The sequence below is a fragment of the Glycine soja genome, chromosome 10 (assembly GCF_004193775.1).
Source record: "Glycine soja cultivar W05 chromosome 10, ASM419377v2, whole genome shotgun sequence".
NCBI classification, from domain to species: domain Eukaryota; kingdom Viridiplantae; phylum Streptophyta; class Magnoliopsida; order Fabales; family Fabaceae; genus Glycine; species Glycine soja.
In genome coordinates this window covers 4,446,897-4,469,719 of record NC_041011.1, presented here as the reverse complement: position 1 = coordinate 4,469,719, position 22,823 = coordinate 4,446,897, and the positions used below count along the sequence as shown (strand labels likewise).

General features: G+C 34.5%; 2 protein-coding genes across 4 annotated transcripts; both read left to right on the top strand.

Annotated features, from left to right (window-relative positions):
* The first annotated feature begins 3,003 nt into the window (after positions 1 to 3,003).
* LOC114372557 (probable adenylate kinase 1, chloroplastic) lies at positions 3,004 to 6,747 on the top strand. The gene is made up of 4 exons (XM_028330182.1): positions 3,004 to 3,459; positions 5,050 to 5,190; positions 5,591 to 5,863; positions 6,099 to 6,747. Exons 1-4 carry the CDS (start codon positions 3,160 to 3,162, stop codon positions 6,240 to 6,242), a joined length of 858 nt encoding a protein of 285 aa, XP_028185983.1. The 5' UTR covers positions 3,004 to 3,159; the 3' UTR covers positions 6,243 to 6,747.
* A 3,484-nt stretch (positions 6,748 to 10,231) lies between these two features.
* Positions 10,232 to 22,056, top strand: LOC114371034 (two-component response regulator-like APRR7). 3 transcript variants are annotated; one of them, XM_028328435.1, is made up of 10 exons: positions 10,233 to 10,458; positions 10,573 to 10,686; positions 11,056 to 11,378; positions 12,200 to 12,361; positions 12,473 to 12,606; positions 13,353 to 13,514; positions 15,896 to 16,076; positions 17,132 to 17,498; positions 17,588 to 18,401; positions 21,689 to 22,056. In XM_028328435.1, exons 3-10 carry the CDS (start codon positions 11,066 to 11,068, stop codon positions 21,797 to 21,799), a joined length of 2,244 nt encoding a protein of 747 aa, XP_028184236.1. In that variant the 5' UTR covers positions 10,233 to 10,458; positions 10,573 to 10,686; positions 11,056 to 11,065; the 3' UTR covers positions 21,800 to 22,056. The 3 variants fall into 3 exon arrangements, with proteins under 3 accessions (XP_028184235.1, XP_028184236.1, XP_028184234.1); XM_028328434.1 differs by having other exon boundaries at positions 10,232 to 10,458; positions 10,573 to 11,378; positions 17,144 to 17,498; XM_028328433.1 differs by having other exon boundaries at positions 10,573 to 11,378.
* The last annotated feature ends 767 nt before the right edge of the window (positions 22,057 to 22,823 follow it).

Genomic DNA, 22,823 nt, shown 5'->3' with positions numbered 1-22,823 from the left:
GACTAAGGACTAAGGAGTGTTGTAATAAACCTCAATTTTTATTTATTTATTTATTTCAACAACTTTATTTTATTAATTGATTAATTTAGTAACTTGCTTATTAAAAGTATTGAATTTAAAGGAGAAATATCTTTCTACATTCTACTTGTTTATTAGGTGATATGAAATATGAAATAATACTTTTTTCAAACAAAGGTGTAAATAATACTTTGTTCTTAAACACCCTCCACATGAACATGAAAGCCTTAGCTGGAACTTTAATCTTCCAAATACTGCTCTATGACTCATCGGGTTGAACTCTCATTCTTATTTTGTGTATGTCTAGATATGCCGAACCAGCATAATATAATCACATGTGTTATCTTTTGACCAAATCCACATGTCCAACTTTCCTTCTTGTAAGTTCACAGCGCTCAACACACTGTTCAGATCATTGACTTCCCAAAAAACAAACCACCTCCTAATTTCGTTGCTTAGAATTCAAAACACTCTAGCATATGAACTAGTCAAACATTCTTCTCCCATCCATTTATCTAACCGAAATCTTGTCTTCATATACCATTTTTCCTAATTTCTAAGTACTCATCCTTTCAAACCAAATTATCCTGGTTGTGTCCTCCACATGCCTTTCTCAAACCCCTCTGTCAATTGAAAGACTTTTTTACTCACCTCATTTTCCAACAATTCCTTCCAATCATCATATTTACAGTTTAGTATAAATGATTGGACAAAGTGATTAACATTTTAATATTAAGATTAAATTATTTAGATATTATCTGGGATTGATCCTTATCTTCTCACCAAACTCTCAATTAATCATAATTATTTTTCCTTTATAAACCAAACGGATAAGACAAAAGAATACTCTAATATCTCCCCCACACACAATGAGCCTTTGACTGAACTTTACTTACCCCCACCACCCACACACACACACAATGAGCCTCTTTGGTAAACCATGCTCCATCTCCATTTACCTAACAATGTTTCATTAAAGAAACTTATGTGTTTTTAATCCCTAAGTCAACATGCCTCTTTTGGACCACACATGCTTTTCCAACTTGACTATGGTATTTTCTTTTTACCTTCTTCACTTCCCTATAAAAAATTTCTTTGAATAATAATCAACTTCTTAATAATCACTTTTGGCACTTTGAAAAAAGGTAAGTAAAACAAAAACAAAGAACTTAACGAGGAATTGATAAGACAAACTCTTTCAATAAGTTGACATTTACTTATATTATTCTTACAGAGTATAGACTTAAGAAGAGTGTTTTTTTTTTTAACGTGAATATGATAGTGACTATATACCTAAATCCAGTGAATGTTAAATTTTTTTTAGAATGACAGTGAATGCTATTCCTAAATAAGTTTAATTGGTGACATTTATATTTAGCCTTAGGTACGTTGAGGATTTTGATTTAGATACTTTTTTTGGGGGAGGGTTTGTTGTTCAGGTTGTCAAATTTGATGTGAAGGGTTGTGTGATGCGAATTGGAAATCCTAACAACTAGAACACTCACAAAGGATATGAGAAGACATGATTATGTTGTGATGACTATTCTCTTCAAGAACGACACCACTTGAGCTGGTACAATTGTTGTCAATGATTTGTGTTTTGGGTAATGAGTTCTTTTGAATTCTTTAGTTTTGTGGAAGAGACTAGGTGCCAGTGTCATTTTCTTTCCTAGATCTTTTTTCCATTAATGGAAGATGCCCATAATGAAGATGTTGGTCTTGATAAGACGGTGGGATTTGTAGGCTCGAACAACTTCATGGAGATGGAATTAGGAATCAGGAAAAAGGTGAATCGTGAAAATGTTAAACCAAAACGTTTTTTTATCAGAGATTATGGGTGTGTAGTTTGCTTCAACTTACTGGCCATGGATTGAATATTAATCTTCCTCTAAAACATATAAATGTGGTTAATTCAGAAGAATTTTACATAGTGATAATTTTTTTTGTTAAATAGATTATTTTCATATATGTGGATGTATTAATAAAAAAATTGACTTAAAATTAAAAGTTAAGTTAAATGATTATTAAAAAGAAAAAAATCTAAAACTTTAAATGAATATATTAGATTGAAAATATAATTTTGTCTTTTCTTAAACCAAGCAAGCAAACATTTAAACTATTTGTTAAAATTAATAATTTTAGGTTGTTGAGTAAATTAGCTATTTTCCCCCTATAGGTTTTAATCCTTTTTTTGTAACGAATAAACTGATTTTATTTTATTGAAATATATTGATAAATGAAGTTAAAATTATAGTCATAAAAGAAATATTTTTATTTTATATAACAAAGGTGGCTACGCACGCACCTGGTGATAATTTTCATCAATTTGTATATTCGGCACACTCAACTTTTTTAATGTACAACTATAAAATTTTGAGTAGTGCTGACAGATTAGTGGATTAAAATAAAATCCCTTAAGTATATCCCAAATTAGAACAATTTTTCAATATTTTTAATTTATAGAACTTATTTTCATTTACTTTTTTATTTCCATTTTTTAATTTAGAAAATAACCAAACAAAAGTGAATGCTACCATTTTAAGGAAAAAAAACAACTAAAAAAAGTTCCACAAATCGACATCCCCACAAAAGCATAAGAGACGTAGAAGAAAAAATAAACAACATGCCAACAAAAAATGTTCCAATCATCCAACACTTTTATTTTTATTTTTATGGAATCATCCAACACATTAAAAACTCAAATGTTGGTAGAATGGTCTAATGATCTTTTTAGTGAAATAATAATTCATGTTCAATTTTTACATGTATAAAATTTCAATAAATCAATGATATTTCTGCATCACAAAGAAATTAATATTTAACCAAGTTAAGAGATACCTTCATCTTTATACATTTAAGGACCAAATGGATAACGTGTAAAATTACTCTCCACGATTATTTAATTTATTCGTACGGCTCGCCTTTTAAATTTATAAATTCATCCACGTGTTTTTTAACATACTATATCTTTGTGACTTGTGTGCAAGCAAAATCTAAGTTGAAAATTTTAGATATTTAAAGCAAATATTGTATAAATAAATTCCGAAAGCGAAAAAATAATTAACAGGTTAATCGATTAATCAATCACCACCGTGTCCGTTGAATTTGATCATTCAGCGCAACTCTGCAAATCACATCATCATGGTGGCCGTAACCCGCCTCGCGAAGCGCGCGTCAACCTTCTCACCCCAGATGAGGAGGTGCCTGAGCTCCTCCGAAGTCAAATCCCACGCGCCGCCGCACGACGCCGCGTCCTTCCGCCCGTTTCCGCGGCGCGAAGATCTGAGCAAGCGGTGCGTGCAGTGGGCGTTCCTCGGCTGCCCCGGCGTCGGAAAAGGAACGTACGCTAGTCGCCTGTCCAACCTCCTCGGCGTCCCTCACATCGCCACCGGCGATCTCGTTCGCGACGAACTCGCCTCCTCTGACCCCCTTTCTTCCCAGGTTCTCTTCTTCTTCCTCTTCACTTTGAATTAACTAGATTAATTTTTGTAACGCAAATTTGGTCAAGGTTATTGAAATTTCTGCGTACGGCGCAGCGCTTAGACAGAAAAATGGGATGATAATTATTATTTTAAAAAATATTAAAAAGTTGTCATCTAATCACAAACCGTTACCAAAAGTTGTTCGTACAAATGTTTTGACACTTGATCCCTTAACTAAGGTCTAGGATTCGACCCCGACTTGGAACATGGAATAGCAATTGGAGGTATATTTTACCCCAAAATGGGCCAACCTTGTGGGAGGGGATTAGTTCAATGTCAGATCAGAAGCCCAAGAGACAAAAAAAAAAAAAGTCTAATCGTTGTGGATGGCTTTTACAATGAGTATTTAAAAGTCAACTATCATAAAAGTCGTGTTAACGATGATTTTTGATTGATTTACAATTTTATATATATATATATATATATATATATATATATATATATTGTATTGAGAGTGTATAGAAATTAAACTTTGTATGGATATCTTCTTAGAACTTACAGGTGTTGGTTTTATTGGTGGGAGTTAGATAGTTTCAGGTGTATCGTTATCCCACTTTGCAGTTTGCATATAAGAAGGAACTACTTGTTACTAGTTTTTTGTCATTTTGCAGACTGAGTTTTGGACTCGAGTCTCTTGCATAGGAGTTGTACAATAAATTATGCTAAACTAGATTGTCCCATGTAGATGTTGGTGGAGGGGGGTCTTTAAAAAATATAAAATAACATAAAATAAAACTTGTTAAAATAATAAGTTCTTAAAATATTGAGGGAACTTACACTGAGCTGTCTGTCCTGGCTGCCCCAGCAGACAGGATGACTTGAGGTCGGTTGGCCCATTTAGCCACCATTACCAACCTGAATTGATAGGTCTATTATCATGTCAGGTAGTGGCATCCATGTGTGTGTAGCTGGATGGCAAGGTCTTCGATCTGGTGATGCAGGAAACTTTAGACATCATAATAATTAATTCTTTGGTTTTTGTTGGACTGGCATACCTCACTGGCAATTGTTTTGGTTTGTTAAAACCAGTTATTAGAGTGGAGTGTCATCATTGGTATTCCCCTCTTTTTGCATTGATTGTATCTTTAGCTCCTTTTACTATATGATTTATATCTGTACTGTTGTTTGTCACAAGACTTACAACTTGTGCAGCAAGAATTTTAAATTGAGATTTGTTGGTTTTCAGTTCCTTGAACATTTTAATTATAAACATTCTTGTATTCTCTTTAGAAATTGTAGAGCATAATCCTGTAACTGTAATTTATTTATTGGGTTATAAGGAAAACCTACCTGTCTGCCATGCTAGTAAGTCTTTAACTTCGAAAGATTGAATTTTGTGTAATTTTCATTGAATCTAAATACTATTCTCGACTTTTTAAAGATCAGTTGACTGAAAATATATTCAAGCTTTGATTAATACATAGTTATGGTATTTCAAGCTGATATATTGTGGCCTAATTGTTGTCTCCTTGTTGGGATAGAATGTTTGTTTTATGTCCATCAGACCAATTCTTCCACTTTTTGATTTGTAATTTTTGGTTTATTACAGCTATCAGAAATTGTAAAACAAGGTCAATTGGTGTCAGATGAAATTATTATACGTTTATTGTCAAAGAGACTTGTTGCTGGGGAAGCTAAAGGCGATCTGGGATTTATTCTTGATGGTTTTCCTCGAACAATTAAGCAAGCAGTGAGTTTCTTCACTTTGGTTAAGTGTATTTCATTATAGGTACTCCCCTTATTTTGTTTACTAAACCTTTACATGAATACAAGGAACACAAATATTTATAGTGGGTTTTGATACCCAAAAATGTAATTTCTAATGAAAAGGAAGTGAATGAATTTTTTCATTAGGCAACCTACCTTATCTAGTTTTTTTTTATTGTTTTTTTTTTCATTTCCCCACCTGATCAGCTATTACTCCCTGTCATACAAGCAGCTTTAATTTGTCTCTGGTTCTGCCTCTTCGTCCCTTCATATGTGTTGTAGTTGCAACAGTTCTGTTGCTTTCTTACTTTTCATAGAAGCAGTTTAAAACTTTAAAAAACGGAATACTCAAATTCTACAATGTTTTTGTTTTTCGCTCGCAGGAAATATTGGAAGGGGTAACTGACATTGACTTGGTAATCAATCTGAAGCTCCGAGAAGATGTTCTGCTTGAGAAATGCCTTGGTAGGAGAATTTGCAATCAGTGTGGGGGTAATTTTAATGTTGCTTCTATTAACATCAAGGCCGAGAATGGGAGCCCTGAAATTATTATGGCTCCACTTCTTCCTCCTGAGAATTGTATGTCAAAGCTCATTACTCGATCAGATGATACTGAATCAGTGGTCAAAGAAAGGCTTCGAATATACAATGAAATGGTATTGCTGCATATTATATTATTATTATTAATTAAGGGCAGACTTCAGTAAGATCTGGTGCTTGAATGGCTTCTTATTTGTAGTTGTATATTTATTGTTATTGTGAAGGATTTATAAACGATCTGAGTGAACTTGTTGGTGTTTCCAATTTCCTGTTGCTTATAATTACATTTTTGTGAATGATTTTGACTTCCCTTTCTACTTGGTTTAAAAATTTGTTTTGTGTTGATTGCAGACTCAGCCTGTGGAGGAATTTTACCGTTCGAGAGGAAAATTATTGGAGTTTAACCTGCCTGGAGGAATCCCGGAATCTTGGCCTAAGTTGCTACATGCTCTTAATCTTGATGATTACGAGGACAAACGATCTGCTGCAGCATAAAGATATAATAATGTATCATAACAGTAAGTATTTCATTCTTTGCGTGCTTATATTGCATGCTTGGCAATTTTGCAGGACAGAGAACCAAAGCAAGGGAACTTCTCTGCTAGTATTATTTTGGACCAATGATGATATTTGTAAGTGTTGTAATCTGATAAGACTGGTAGTGTTGCGTTTTGTTTTCGTATAATTTGGTTATATGGGAAGGGTTTCCTAGCATATAATGTTATTGTGAAGAGTGAATAATATATCACAGTATTGCTAGAAAGATAGTTGGTCAGGAATCAACGTCGATAGGATTGGTGCATCATCACTATTGTTGTAAATTAAATGTGAATGAACTTATTCTATTACATCAACACATCATCACATGCTCGTGATTTAGGGAAGGCTTTTTTACTGGAGTAACTTCCAGGAAAAAAATTATTTAATATGATGTTTCATGTTATTTGAATAAGTCTTTTGATTTCACAATACTAATGAATAACTCCTCCTTTTCTTTGAATATTCTTGTTTCTTTAACAATGATTTTGTTGTCTCAGTGAATAGAACTAGAATTCTCTATTTTATTGCTGGCAATGGTGTGGAACTTATCTTTATTCGTTAGGAGTTGTTATTTTTCTTTAAGAATAGATTGTTTAATTATACTGTTTAGTGGTTTCTTCTACAATAAGTTTAAACAGTTGCTAATATCAAACAAGGCGCAGTACCAGTCTTGACCACTAAAGTTTACGTGGTACAAGATAGATTGTACTGTATATTTTACCCAGGTAGCTCGTTGTTTTTGTCCAAACAGGCTTACTAAAATTTGGTAAAAGGAAAAAAGGGAAATATGTTAACTATTGCTCTAAGGATCAAAAGTAAATAAAAAAGAATGTTAAAAAAATGTTGTTAATGTACTTTCGTCGTAATTTTTTATTTTTAATACATTTCTGGTGAATTTTTATAAATAGTTTTCATTTATTAATTTTTTAACTAGTGCTTGCAAGATCCAAGAAAAACGAAATTCCCTCGGTAAATCTTGTCGTAGAATGCGAGTCCTCAAACATATGCAAAGATAATGGATGACTGTATTTAACTTTGCTTTTACCTGCAAAGTCTATATAGGGTTTCCAGTTTTCCATTCATTCAATTGAAACAGTATATAATCCAATTAAATCATTTGTATCCGATGATGATGACAACTTTTATTACAAGAGGGTGCCCAACTGCCCATGCAATTCAAATGTTTCAACGAAGATTCTATTCATATAGGGGAAGAAGAGAATGAGGAATAGGTAGGATTAATGTCATGCTATTTAGCTGTAAAGTGTAAACCAAAATGAAACCCAAAACGCTTGGCGAGCTAGATGTTAGAAATTTGGTACTATCTCAAAGCATCAAAACATGATAGAGGTGCTATCTCAAAGGAAGTAACAGCGATGCACAAGCCCGACTCTATTATCCCCTAAAAAAAAAAGCCTGACTCTATTATTTCAGAGTATTGCTGCTGCTTGTGGTCCAAATTTAGCTCAAAGTATGTAAGAACATCTTTAGTTACAACCTCGATTATGACCTTCGCAAATTGCACTTTTGCTTCACCCACCTTTAAGTTTTGTTTCTTTTCTTTATTATTTTATCTCAAGATTATTTGCCTAGTGCGGACGGAGCATTTTAGTATTTTATTATAAGATGAATTGCCTAGTGCATATGTGACTAAGTCTATGATTTAATTTTTTATTTTGGGAAGGGTTATATCCAATTGCTAATAGATTCTCTGTATTTTTTCAAAACATCATTATTAATTACTCATTAACATGTTAAGTAGACAAACCGAAGAAATCAGATTTGCTAAAAAAATAAGTTTTTTTTAATCAGAAATCATAAGTGTTTTCGAACTCATTAAATCAAAGATGAATGTGATTATTGAATACAATTTTTTTTTATTAAATAAATCATTTCCACTCATATAAATGAAACGAAATCTTATATCATTATGTGAATTCTTAAAGAATAAAAAAAATGAGATTTAATGTTTGATTGTTTACCCAACATTAACCGGCTAGTAACTAGTATTAGAAAAAAAATAACTTACAAAAAGGTAGATTAACTAATGTATAGTAAGATAAATATAGACTGCACTAGTATGGTAGTTAGGCCAATTCCTTTTCTGACTTTGTGGTTTGTTGATATTTTTTCAAATTATTATGTATAGAGTTGAATATGACATCAAATAAGTGAAAAAAGTAGTGTAGTAGTTAGAATTAATTAGAGAATTTTTTTTTAAATTTATTGTTTTTTTTTTATTTCTACCTTTGCATAATGTTTCAGCACCTGTGTATAATATATCAACATCAATTATTGATCTCCGCATTAGACAGGTTATGCATGGAGTATGTGAATTTGGCAAAGAAAAAAATTCATTAAAGTGACAAAAAATACTTCGTACAGATTTGTAAGTCAATTTCTTCTGCAAAAGATGAAGCAAAATCATTTTAATTTTTTTCTTTTAATGAATTAAGCTTACTTATAATAATGAGATATTATCATTATCATTATTATTATTATTATTATTATAAACGGTCAAGTCCAGTTAAGATAACAATAATTATGTGGTTAATATTTTAAATATTAAAAAAGGTACAAATTTTAATCATATGTAAGTTTCTTTTTTAGTGAACTGTTGAAGTAAGATTTGACCCGTTAAGTGGTTAGTTGAGTTCTAATTGGTTAATTTATGTGAAAATAAAACCCCATATTTAAAATTGAACATGTTTGATACGTAATATACATGCAACATATATATATGACTCATTATTTCTAAACTTTCTTTGAGAATTTCCGAACTATTATTTCTCTTGATAATCGAAGTTATATACTACCGTGACAAAAATAGATGTACTGGAGTATTGACATCGGTTTTTTATTTTGGTTTAAACACTTTTTTTTTTAGTTTTTGCAATTTAATATTTTTTTTCCTTACAAAATTATTATTTTTATTTAGTTTTTTTAAATCATGTTTATTCTATTTTTCGATTTTCTAACACTTTATATAAGACTTTAATCAGTAAAAAAAACATACTATCTAAAATACTAAAAGAAAAAAAAATAAACATAATTTATAAGGATGAAAAATAAAAAATGATTTTGTTAGAATGAAAAATAAAAAAACATTAAATTATAAGAATTAAAAACATATTTAATTTTTTTTTACTAATACTTTTATAATGAACCGTGGAGACCATAATAGTATGCTTGGTATTAAAAAAATTAAAAGGAATGATATTGAGAGGGAAAGACGAGTAATAAAAATTAATGAATTAATTAAGTTTATAGTTTTCAATTTTTTATGACTTTTAATTTTTTACTATTTTTTGTTTGGATTTTAGTTATTTATTTATTATTTTTAGTCTTTTATTTACTTTATATTTAAAATTAATTTTTCTTAAATTACATGTATAATTAAGAGAAAACAAGTCTGATAAGGCAAATAAAGTTATTATAAACAATAAAAATTTCTTTTCAGATATTCAATAGAATTGCATAATAAATATCCCAATCAGAAACTTTTGTTAAACGAAAACAACTCTATGACGATTGATTCTCTGTCCTTCATGATTTTGAGACTAAATTTGAACAATAAAAATAAAATGAGGACATTTTATTTGGCCGAATTATCTTACTTCTGTGTATCTGAGTTTTTAGCATTTGACGAAAAAGAATTGCTTGTAGAAAACTTGCACAATACTACCATCGACGTTTCCACAAAAGGCCAGAAACTTCCCAAGCGAGATCGCGCCACGTGTCCCTCCCCAAATCTTTGAAGATCCTCTCCTTCACGTTACTCGCCCTCCTTTTGATTTCATCCACGTGGACGCCGACGTGGAAATATCTTCCTCCAACGTGACACGTCAAGAACATTCCACGCCTCCACATCGTCCACGTCAGCAAACGAGGTCATCGCGGTCTGAACCCACCCCAATATCTTTCTCCTCTCTCTCCCCTTCCCTAAACTCGTGCTTTTCAGATTTTGCTCACTCCACGCCACAAACACATCACCTAGTTGCAGATTTTTATTCTTTTTCTTCCAAGTTTGTTTATCCTTATCCTAATTCCATTTGGCTTTAACTTTTAATAACAGCAGTTTTCTTTTTGTTATTTATTGCTATTATGATGTAGTAATTTCAATCGTTTTCATAATGACTCCATAATGGCGATTAATGAAGTTTCTGAGCTGGTAATCATCGTCTTGTTCTCTTGTTTTGAAGTTTTTGATTTGGAATTAGGATATATTGTTTCTATATTCAAATCTATTCTTTCTTCTTTTTTTTTTCTTTTTTTTTTTTTGCAGTGTGAGCGATTTAGCATAAAGTATACGATGCATCGTTTCTGGTTCTGGATGTTCATGTTCGAGCAAAGATCTTTTGTGTGTGTGCAGTTACTGCTTTGACGTTTTGGATTTTCAGTAAGTAAAATCTCGGAAGTCCTCAGTTAAGCTCTTCTGCTTACTTAGGGTTTGGAAAGTCACTTCATGTAGGGATTAGTATTTGCACTAGATCCGTGGTTAGTTTTGAATAATTTCTAAGGTTGGATTTGAAGTGAATGGTTTTAGAAAGGTATACTCTGCTAGAGTGCTGTGGATATATGGTCAGGGCATTTGTTTGTCTTACTTGTATAGTTGTATAGGTTCTTGCTATTTTCTTTTAACTGCATATCTAGTGATTTGCAGTTGCATTTGGGTTGGGGTTCCTGGTGATTATTGCATGTGCTGTTTTTCTTTGGATGAGAACGGGTTATAATAATCACTGTGAATTTGGGCATTCTGGATGACAAGGGTTGTCCAGATGAGTGTTGATGGCGACAGCAAAGAGCTGAAAGAACTGAATCAGCGCTTACGAGATGGGAAGAAGATTGCTGGTGGGGAGCGTGGTTTATGCGAGGAAGTGAAATGTAATGGAATTGCTGAAGAAGTTAAGGTTGAACAGGGGGGGACTGTGGAGTCCTCCTCTGTCCAGCAGCATATACCACAGCCTCAAGGGGCAATAATTTGTTGGGAGAGGTTTTTGCATATTAGATCCCTTAAGGTCTTGCTTGTGGAGATTGATGACTCTACCCGTCATGTTGTCACTGCACTGCTTCGCAATTGTAGTTATGAAGGTTAGTTCTTATCCGTTTATAATGGAATTATTTATTTGTTTGGTTAGGTCTGGACACTGACCTTTTAACAACTACTGTTTGCATTGTCAAATTTTATGTTGCTTACCTCCTTTTGTATGTTGGTTAGTTATACATACCAGTGCATGCCCAAGATGATAGGTGTATTATTACCTTTCTCTCGCTGATATGATGATTGTTCATGTGTGTAAATGTCTGACTTAATAATATCTGCAAATTGGTCAATGACCTACTCAAATTTTAAGGGGTTGAGAAAATGCCTGAAGCCAAACTTTGAGTACTAGGCACTACAGTGCTGAAGTAATCCATCCCATACTTCCAGGAAAAGTTCGAATGACCTTCAACAAGTGGATACCTGTACCCGAATCCATACTGCACATGAATGTTGTTTCTTGTTGAATAGTTTTACTGGAGATGCATGCTTGGCTGAGGATTTGTTTCCTGCATCGATCTGCATCCACTTTTGTTCTTTCGAATAAGTTATTGTATTTTCCAATACTTGCACTATCTTCAACTTTTCAGTAGATCTTTCCAAGATTCTGAAATTACTTGTGAGTTCCAGCTTGGGGGGGGGGGGGTAGAATTGTGAAAAAGTGATGTTTTTAAACATCATGAGCATTGTAACCATTTGCAGTGAAAAAGTGATGTTTTTAAACATCTATATATTAACTTTATGAGCAAATATTTTGCCCATGGCATTATTATAATTGCTATTATGAATATTTCTAATTTTTTTAATATAATTCTACATGAAGAGTCTAATATTGTTAAATAAGATCTTAATTTGCGTTTGTATTTTCCAGTTATTGAAGCAGCAAACGGATTGCAAGCTTGGAAGATATTGGAGGATTTAACCAATCATATTGATCTTGTTTTAACTGAGGTGGCAATGCCTGGCTTATCAGGCATTGGACTTCTATACAAGATTATGGGCCACAAAACCCGCAAAAATATTCCAGTAGTTAGTAAGTTTTTCCAACTGCTTATATATGTTTGGTTTGAAGCATTTCTTTTTCTCATCTCATGCTGCAAGAGAGCTACTCTTTTCTATGGCTTCTAATGGGATTGGTCTGCAGTGATGTCATCTCATGATTCTATGGGTTTAGTCTTTAAGTGTTTGTCAAAGGGTGCTGTTGACTTTCTAGTTAAACCCATACGGAAGAATGAGCTTAAAAACCTGTGGCAGCATGTTTGGAGAAGATGTCACAGTGTAAGCTGACTTGAATTTTTCTTTCCTGACATTGTACTTTCTTTTTCCTTTTCTGGCCAATAATATGTATGACAATATAACTTACAAGCAGTTTGTTGCCTTTGCTATCTAATTGGGTGTGGTGTTTGTTCCAAGGTATGAAATTTTATTCCCGGGAATCACTTTCCCTAGAGTATTATGCCTGGGAATATTATTGCCATGAACATGTTTGTTTGACAATAGTAATTTCAGAAAAAAGTAAATTTATTTAACTAAAAAATAAAAGTAAAAATAGAAATGTGGTAGAATGAAATGGGGATAGGCAGCTAGCTATTACAGTAAATAACTTTTATTTCCATAGGAGTCCAATATACCCATTCTTCTCCATGGTAATAAGAAGCAAGACAATTATGAGTATTTTACATTCCTGGGAATCAACCACTACTGGGAGTGTTTTTACAAAAGTTTTACCAAACTTGGGATTGTCATATTTCCAAGTCTACATTCCCGGGAATCTTGCTTGATACCATGTAACAAACCTCTCCTGAGGTATCATAATATTATTATAGGATTGATGTATATGTGAGAACCACTGATTATTATTGTTATTATTATTATTATTATTATTAAATGTGGATGGAATGTTGCTCAATGCCAATGCAGATTTGTGATATCTTCCTTCATGCTTAAAATTATTTGTTTGATATGATGTGAGCCTTCAGTTACTTTGCCAATTATGACTATTATTTTTTTTTCTTTCCCTACAGTCTAGTGGGAGTGGCAGTGAAAGTGGCACACAAACCCAGAAGTCTATAAAATCAAAGAGTCTTGAGAAGTCTGATAATAATTCTGGAAGCAATGACGAAGATGATAATGAAAGTATAGGCCTGAATAATGTGGATGGAAGTGACAATGGTAGTGGCACTCAGGTATAACTTCTGTATTTGTGATGTTTTGTTTGAAAAGCTCTCGTGCATAGATTAAACAGGCCTTACTGTTAAAGCTAGGTTTCGTGGGTGTCTTTTATTTGTTAATTTGGTAATTCATATTGTAAAACTTTTATAAGGATATTCTTAGAATGTGGGTTTAGCCGTTTAGGCCTTACTCTAACCGGCTTTTTTTTTTTTTTTATCAGCAAAAGTAAGATTATAATATATATAGTAATAATATCAGTACAAGGGGTACTGTTGTATATACAACCTAGCACCATATTATGCAGAGCTATGCTGTCCTAATACAAGCTATACAGCAAGAATTAAGTAACCATAGATCTGACTGTAAGCTTGGCGCCCAACTACACAACATCTATATGCTAATCCCCCCCTGATTACAAAACCCATCCCTGATTTGACTGGACCAGTAGTGGAATGGGATGTCAAATCCTTTTTCCAAGTTTTTTAGCCAGGTCCAGCAGAAGAATAGAGCATCCTCCATCAATTTGTTACTATTGAAGCTTTCATTTGAGAAAACACTCCTATTTCTATGGTGCCAAATACACCATGTAAGGGAGATCCACCAAGTCTGCCATCGCTGTAACCTAATGCCAGAAAAATTGCCGTCCCCCACTTATATACTTTAAATTGGCACCATCTCTAGCCAATGTTGGACTTGGGTTTTTTCTGATACACCCCCTCACACCCAACATTTTTTCGGCTTGGTGCGTGGATAATATGGTAGGTGGCCCATTAATGGATCTAGGATAGACTTTGATATTATTTTAGAATGTGGGTTTGGGCCTAACTTAACCCTACACAATCTGCTTGTAAGGTGAGTATTATCCCTCATTTATATACTCTATATGGGTACTATCTATAGGCTCTAGCCGATGTGAGATTTGGATTTTTTCCAATAGATATGAATTACCATACATCATTTAGTTGGATTCTTGCCTGATCTGTCATTTAGTTACTCTTGGTGTAAGTTGATCCCTCCTCCCTCCCTCCCTCCCTCCCTCCCTCCCTCCCTCTCTCTCTCTATATGAAAAATCAAACTGAGAGAAGCTTAGGCATGCTGCAACTTGCTCACTACCACTGAGAACTAAGAAGATTCTGTTATGAAAACCAGCAAGAAGGGACATTGACAAAAAAAAATCTTGATCCTTTTAATTTTTTCCCCTAGAAGTTAGCACACTCTCAGAAAAGTGTTTTGTGAATCTATATGTTACACATAAACTACCTGGGGGTTAAAGGTTGTCCGTATCATTCACCCGTGAATGAACATGTATAATTTTGCCTGTCTGTGGTTTCTTCATTACTCATCAGTTCAAATTACCCACTTCTGTTTCCTATCTCTGCTGTCCAGTTATAACAGTTTTGGTGCTAAGTTTAACGGATAGCCTTGAGCCTCATGTAGGTTTTCTGCAACAATCCAGGAGGAGGGGGACTCCTTTCATTTGAGTATGTGTATAAGAGGAGAAATAATTACTGATCTGATGTACATGGCTGAGAAATTAATTATACTGATATTTACTCTGTTTTGAAAACTTGGAATTGATATTTTATTTTGTTTTGAAAACTTGGATTTATGTAACTGTCTGGGTTTATCTTTTGTATATCATGTAAAAATGGTTCACTTTGAACCTAACCTGTTAATGTGAAAGTTTTATATTTTTCAAATTACAATCTCTAAAAAAATTCGTTGATTGAGTAGGAAGTGTGGCACACTTTGTTTGACTAATTTAATGCAGAAAAAGTGGTTCATGTAGTTGCTGCTGTCTGACTTTGTTAGACCCCTGAATGAGAATGAGGGGGAGGGATCAGCTGATGGTGTGTTTTGACCAGGCCCATTATCTGGTGTGTCTATTCTAGGAGAAAGAATGCCAACATGGCAGGTGGTTATGCAGGGGAGTGAGAATTGAGGAGTATAGGGAAAGAGGTGAGTTAGAGAGAGGAGGCAGACATAACATGACTTGGACAGAGGACTGGTATAGGAGTTGTAACTCTGGGGGAAGTGTGTTCTTGTTGGGTACATTTTCTGATGATCGAAGATACACCTCATTTTGCATTCATCTCTTACAGTTCTGTGGCTCTGTTTGTGGTGTTTTATTAGACTAACATGAAATGCTGTTATTACTTCCTAGTATATGAAAAAGTAAAGAGCTACAAAACTTCATAATTTAACACATCGTTCATTAAGACACATTAGATTCAAATGTTTTAGTAATTAGGTAAACAGTTTAACAGCAAACACCACAAGAAGTCATCAGCATACTGGTTTAGGACCAACTTTCCAGTATTGTTGTATGGAGACCATGTTCTAATTCTGGTAACCGGAATCTACTTGACAAGTTCTTTGTTACCTCCTTTTGCAGAGCTCATGGACCAAACGTGCTGTAGAAGTTGATAGTCATAAACCAGTTTCCCAGTGGGATCAAATAGCTGAGTGCCCTGACAGTACCTGTGCTCAAGTTGTTCACTCCAATGCTGAAATGGGTGGGAACAAGGTGGTTCCTCTAGCTGCAAAGGATTGTGCAGAACAGAATGAACAACTTGGTAAGGGCAAAGTGCCTTGATCTTCCAGTCACTGCATTAACTCTTTCTCATTCAATCATCCAAATACATATATGATGTTTATGGTAATATTATGGTGTGTTGATTGAAGATTTTCATGGTATTAATTGTAAGTCTTTAATATTTTCTTTCTTGTTTTCACTATGTTGCTTTGCTTTTGGGTTTGCCTTTAGGAACTTCATTTTGGTAGCACTTGATTGTTTAAAAGATAGGTTAAATTCTCTGTAGGTGACATTCATTTAGGAATCAGTCTCTATATAAAAAAAACTCAAGTTTTAGTCCCAATATTTCCTTATTAAGTTTTTTTTTTCCATACAAGGATTGATTTATAAATGAAAGTCACCTGTAGGGACCAAATGATTATTTTAACCCTAAAAGATATTTAGATTCTGAATGTATTATTTCCAATGTGCTGCTTGTTATCCTAGTTGCCTGAGTTATGAATTGACAATACTATAATGATGAGTTTAATTCCTGAATCCAATACTAGTATAATATTTCAAAGTACACTTTCCTATGCATTTGTGAAATTCCTATTTATATGTGTTTCATCTAGTCGACATGCTTTGCAATGCATTGTTACTGTCATACAGCTGCATTAGAGGGTCTTTTTTTTTTAATTTAAATGTTTAATCTTGTTTAATTACGGTTTCTTGTTTCTTATTGCAATTCATGCCTACTGATCTCATTCCATTAACAGTGTAATCTCTCCCCTAACTGTGGGTGGTCAGCTGTTCATATATGCATTCATGTACCTAGTGCAGATTCATGTATATGCATGTACTTTATTTGGGGATGATTTATTGTATTTAATTCTTTTACCTAGACAATGTCAAAGAGATGTTCAAAGTTGACTCCCTCAGTGTGGGTGACCAGCTCTTCATATATGCTTTCATGTACCTATTGCACATGCATGTTAATGCATGTACCATTATTTTGGGATGATTTATTGTATTTAATTCTTTTCCTTGGAAGAGATGAAAGTTGACTCAGTAGAGATATTGACTTGATGGTCAACTATATCAATGGGGTTCCAGTCAAAACTGCAGGTTCTCAACATAGCAATGCACCTGATGTCGGCCCCTCTAAATTCAGTGAGCAAATTAATAGAGGACAACTGGACCTTAATTGTGAAAATCAATCTAGCAAGCTAAGGTGCAAAGGTTTATCACTGTCTGATGCCATTACTAGTACTTGTGATTCTCAGATGCATAGTGGAGAATTTGAAGCCCTAAATAAAAAACCCAAGTCCTCAGATATTGAAAATAAAGGTACTAATAATGATGAAGAATTGCCATCTCTTGAGCTCAGTTTAAAGAGGCTTAGAGGAGTTGAAGATGCTGGTATTACAATTCAGGATGACCGGAATGTTTTAAGACGTTCTGATCAGTCTGCTTTCTCAAGGTATGATGATTTAGTGTTATTGTTTTGTATTGTTCATAATTAATTTTAAGATGGATAACTGTTTAATTGTTAAAAGTCTTTTGCTGCAGGTACAATGCAGCCTCTAACACTAAGAAATCTCCCACTGGATGTGTTGGAAGCAATTCTCCTTATAATAATAGCTTAGAAGTTACAAAGAAAGATTCATCTCGTGATATTCAATCTCATTCTTGCGGCAATCCTCCTAACCAAAACTCAAATGGTGCTAGCAATAACATTGATATGGGTTCCACTACTAATAATGCTTATGCTAAATCTGCAGTTATGAGTGAGCCAGCAGGGGCATCAACAACAAAATGTTTGTACCAAACATCTGCTTTCCAGCCTGTAAAAAACAGCCTTGTTTGTACCTCTCAACAAGTTGTCTTAAATAATACTGAAGATATGTCGGCAACAATTCTGGCACCACCTAAACTAGACAGACATAAAGATTCTGCAGCTCTGGACTTCCATCTCCATTGTGAAAACCATAACTGTATTGCTGACAACATGAAGCATCAGCTGCCACCTGATCATGATGCTGAATCTATAAAGAAAATGGCTACTGCTGCTCCACATTGTGGATCATCAAACGTGGAAGAAGTGCTAGTTGAAGGTAATGTTGGAAACCACAGTATCAATAGAAGTGTTTCAGGCAGCAACAATGGAAGCAATGGACAAAATGGGAGCAGCACAGCAGTTAATGCTGGAGGGACAAACACGGAAAGCAACAATGGACTCACTGGGAATAGTGGCAGTGGTGATGCTAGTGGAAGTGGAAGTGCCAACAGAGTAGATCAAAACAAGACTTCTCAAAGGGAAGTGGCCTTAACTAAATTTCGCCAAAAGAGAAAAGAGAGAAGGGAGAGGTGCTTTCATAAAAAGGTAACGGTCCATAGATTATTTAAGTGATTTATTATCTATTACTATGATATTGGACCGGTTTGTTTAAACTTAAAATAAGCAATTTTAAAATAAGCGGATTTAAAAAAAATGCTTATTTAATAAGCAGATTGGATTTGTTTATCAAAATAAGCAGAAAACTGTTTTTTTAAGCAGAAGTAGTTTAGACAATTACACTAAAAAATAGAAATCTGTTTATTTTATTTAAATAAGTGTTTTTTTTAACAAATAAGTTTATTATTTAAACAAACTGGTCCATTGTAGGAACTGAAAATTATTTGTAGATATATTGGAGACTATACCTCCTTCACTCAATGGTTGACCTCTGCAAACACAGAATTTTCAGGAAAAATGCAAAAAAAAAAGAAATTGAAAGATAGTTATGTATCTATTTTCTCAACAAAGCTATTCGAAACCTCAAATATTTTCTCTGGTCTTCATGTATTCAGAAGCATCAACGCCCTTCACAAATAATCAAGGTCCTATTGTTCCTATTAATCATGTATTCAGAAGCTATTCCATTGTATATTCCAACTCCTTTCTAAGGACTGGAACTCTCAATTCGTAATAGCTTGGGTCCTTTAAATTAGGACCATAATTTCCAACCGCCTCAAGCATTAATTTGAAAGTTTTTGATTGTACATTAGACTGAATTTCATTCTTCAAAAAGAACTTCTTCTCGGCAACAAGTAGCCTAAGCTGATGATGTTAGAGGTCTTTTCCAGTTTGAAACCTTGAAATTTCTTGCACCTCATCTTGATCTTCTTGCACCCGCTCCAAGTATAAGTCTTTTTCACCTTTCTTTTGCTCATAGTCTGGCTTTTTTTTTTCTTCTTATCATTCATAGGCTGCCTTTAATTGTACTTTAACATCCTTTGGTGTTTTTCTACAAGCATTCACATCTTTCATTCCCTTTTAATAATTTTTGGCTCTAGTAATTCCTCTAGTAGACGTTTTTCCACAAAAATCACGTCTCAAATGTACGTAAAGCTTAAGTGTCTTGTATTAAGGGAATTTACCCCAAGACACTTGAGCTTTACAAACAGAAATGGGAGATTGCTATGAATGGAATGAAGCAGCAGCAACCAGATACACAGCAAGCAGGCACAAACCAAAGGCCCAAGAGGAAGATAACCAAGCCACAATATCTCTAAATGATTTTGCGTAACCAATTCCGACAACAGTGCTGAGTTGGCAGGAATTCATTGGCTCCATAAGCATATGCTGTCTGCCATTTATGCTTTTTCTGTTATTTGCCAAATTCTGTTAGTGTTGCTTGTTAGAATGTGCTGGAATCGGATAACAGCTTTTAGCATTTGGTACTTATATATATATGAATGAATCATGTAATAGAAAGCAAGCAGAGAAAATAATAGAATTCCTTTCTCATCTTCATTTCTTCTTAGGAGGGTCCTAGACCTCATGCTAGGAATCATTGAGTTGTTCTTCAGTGCATAACAATTGGTGTTTTCATTGAGCTCCCAATGGCTGCCATGCCAGCCCACACCACCCGTCAAACCATCTCTTTCCATTGCATCCTCTCTACACTACCCTGCATCAGCAACCACCTCTGTCAGACTCATCCCTTCCATTTCAGCACACACCTTCTCCTTATGTACATCCAGCTCAATCCCTTGGGATTGATTTTGAGAGTACCCGGTTCTGCTTGCTAGGCTTGTGCGGGACCACGGCTCTACAAACTGTGTGGACCATGCCGACTCCGCCTTCCATGGATTCTGCAGTGCCAACGACAACGCTAGGACACCAACACATAGACACTTCCTCCGACCTGTCCCTTCCCTGCCGTCCTTCAATGGCAGACGCAGAACTTTCCGCCACTTGCGTGGATCACCTTGATGCTGCCATGGCCAAACTTGCTGCAGTTCAACTTCGTTTCGCCGAGACCCAAGCTTCCATGGAATCCAAACTTGATCCATTCTTCTAAAACTGCCTATCCCGATAACCAGCCACCACTACCCATCTTCCTCCGTGCAGTCACCACTGCTGCCTCCGCTTTCCATACCGACTCCGCCACCATGCTTCACACCCATGCAACCAAGTCCCTCATCAGTCACCATTACCGGCTTCGCTTTCCAGGCTGACTGCGCCTCCATGCCCCGTGCCGATGCAACAAAGCCACTCACCCGTGCCTGCTCCCCACCTTGCTGCCAACAGCAAGCACCACGTGCCCCACGTGCCGTCCTCCGTCTTCAACCAGCTCAACCACACTTGTGCCGTTGTTTCCCTCGACAACCTCTTAAGTGTTGTTGTTCATTATGGTCGTGCAGCGGCTCCGCATGACAATCTTTTGGAACATAGAGACATGGCACTATTTGAGATGGTAGGTGAGTCCTATGGGTCTGCCATGGTCGCATGCAAGCGCCAACCAACTGCTTTTGCACTATGGGCAGCTGCTAAACTAAGTGAGTTTCGTCGGGACAGACCTTGAGATCCTGGTATTACTTTTGGAAGTCATGGTTTGAAGTCCCAACACCTTGAGGACAAGGTGTTTTTGATGGGCCAAGGAATGTTATGAATGGAATGAAGCAGCAGCAACCAGATACACAGCAAGCAGGCACAAACCAAAGGCCCAAGAGGAAGATAACCAAGCCACAATATCTCTAAATGATTTTGCATAACCAATTCCGACAACAGTGCTGAGTTGGCAGGAATTCATTGGCTCCATAAGCATATGCTGTCTGCCATTTATGCTTTTTCTGTTATTTGCCAAATTCTGTTAGTGTTGCTTGTTAGATTGTGCTGGAATCGGATAACAGCTTTTAGCATTTGGTACTTATATATATATATATATATGAATGAATCATGTAATAGAAAGCAAGCAGAGAAAATAATAGAATTCCTTTCTCATCTTCATTTCTTCTTAGGAGGGTCCTAGACCTCGAATGCTAGGAATCATTGAGTTGTTCTTCAGTTCATAACAGATCTTCATTTCTTCTTAGGAGGGTCCTAGACCTCGAATGCTAGGAATCATTGAGTTGTTCTTCAGTTCATAACAGAGATTGACTAGAGGAATTACTTCTGCAGTTACTAGAAAAAATAGAAAATAAAATAAAAAACAAATGTTTTAAAAATCAAATAGGCCCTAATCTTTTGGGAGAATGGAAGATTGACAAGTTCTAAACTTTGTTGTTGATTTGAACTATTTGTTTAGTTATTTATGAAACCCAGTAGAGTAAGGATTATCATGCGGTTACCCTTTTAGGATGATATATGTCGTAGGGAGCTAACTCAACATGGTTTTAATTTAGGTTCGATATCAGAGCAGAAAGAGATTAGCTGAACAACGACCTCGATTTCGTGGACAATTTGTGCGACAGACCTCTAACGAAAATGCAAGTGAGGCAACAACAGATAGCTGATTCAGAGCATTGGCCACAATGGCATAATGATGGGGATATGCGAAAAAAGGTTGAGGAGTCTTCATGTAGAATTTGGGAATTATTCTGTGTGTTGTGTTAATGTATAAAGACCCTGGTTATTCCAACTTGTTCATTTGGAACCTGAATCAATTTATGTGGAAAGAGATTGTTATGCCGATTGATGCTCGGATAACTTACTGTAATTTAAGTTACTTTTTCCTCGATCTTGTGCTTGAATCAAATGCTTTTTCACATTATCAACTAGTTACTCTGGTGTATGGGTAGAACAGGATCAAGAAATCACACCATCTTCGATGGAGAAAAATGAGAACTGGAATATAAACATGTTGAAACAAATTTCACGCAGTGAAAATCTAGGTTGTTTAGAAACACACCCGACAGACATGTTTATTGGAGGAAATTTTAAAGTGAAAACTGTCATAATCTGTTTACATGAAATCTAAAACATTCTATTAACTTTCTATGATCTCCCAATTCTCGGACGAAGGACTCTTGTGCTAGTTTGAGCAATCTTTCCCATTGGCCATTATTATTCTTTGATTATTATTTTTAGATTAAATGATCTCTTTGGTCATTTTTTATTTGGGTTCATCTTGATATTTTATCTTTTAAAAAATTTAGTTTGATATTTTATTTTTATTTTTTTCAGTTTAATTTTTTATCTTTCTAAAAAGTTTAATTGACTCTTTATTTTATTTTTATTTTTTGAATTTGATTATTCTGTCTATTTAAGATTTCACATTGTTAATCATTTAAAAATCATCTTTTTTGGTTTAGTTTTCTCCCATTTTCCTATTTTATTTTTAACAAAAAAAAGTTATGAAATGATTAACAATGCTAATCTTAAATTGATCGAACGAATGATTAAACTGAACAAACAAACAAAAAGATAAATGATGAAAATAATTTTTTTAAAAGATAAATAACTAAATTGTAAAAAAAATCAAATTAAATAAAAAAATAAAATAAACGATCAAATGATTCATTTGACCTTATTTTTATA

Coding starts and splice junctions, on each gene's coding strand:
- LOC114371034 (XM_028328433.1), top strand. CDS start 11,048: ATGACAAGGGTTGTCCAGATGAGTGTTGATGGCGACAGCAAAGAGCTG. Junction 12,362..12,472: donor CAAAAATATTCCAGTAGTTA/GTAAGTTTTTCC, acceptor ATTGGTCTGCAG/TGATGTCATCTCATGATTCT. Junction 12,607..13,352: donor TTTGGAGAAGATGTCACAGT/GTAAGCTGACTT, acceptor CTTTCCCTACAG/TCTAGTGGGAGTGGCAGTGA.
- LOC114372557 (XM_028330182.1), top strand. CDS start 3,160: ATGGTGGCCGTAACCCGCCTCGCGAAGCGCGCGTCAACCTTCTCACCC. Junction 5,191..5,590: donor CTCGAACAATTAAGCAAGCA/GTGAGTTTCTTC, acceptor TTTCGCTCGCAG/GAAATATTGGAAGGGGTAAC. Junction 5,864..6,098: donor TTCGAATATACAATGAAATG/GTATTGCTGCAT, acceptor TGTTGATTGCAG/ACTCAGCCTGTGGAGGAATT.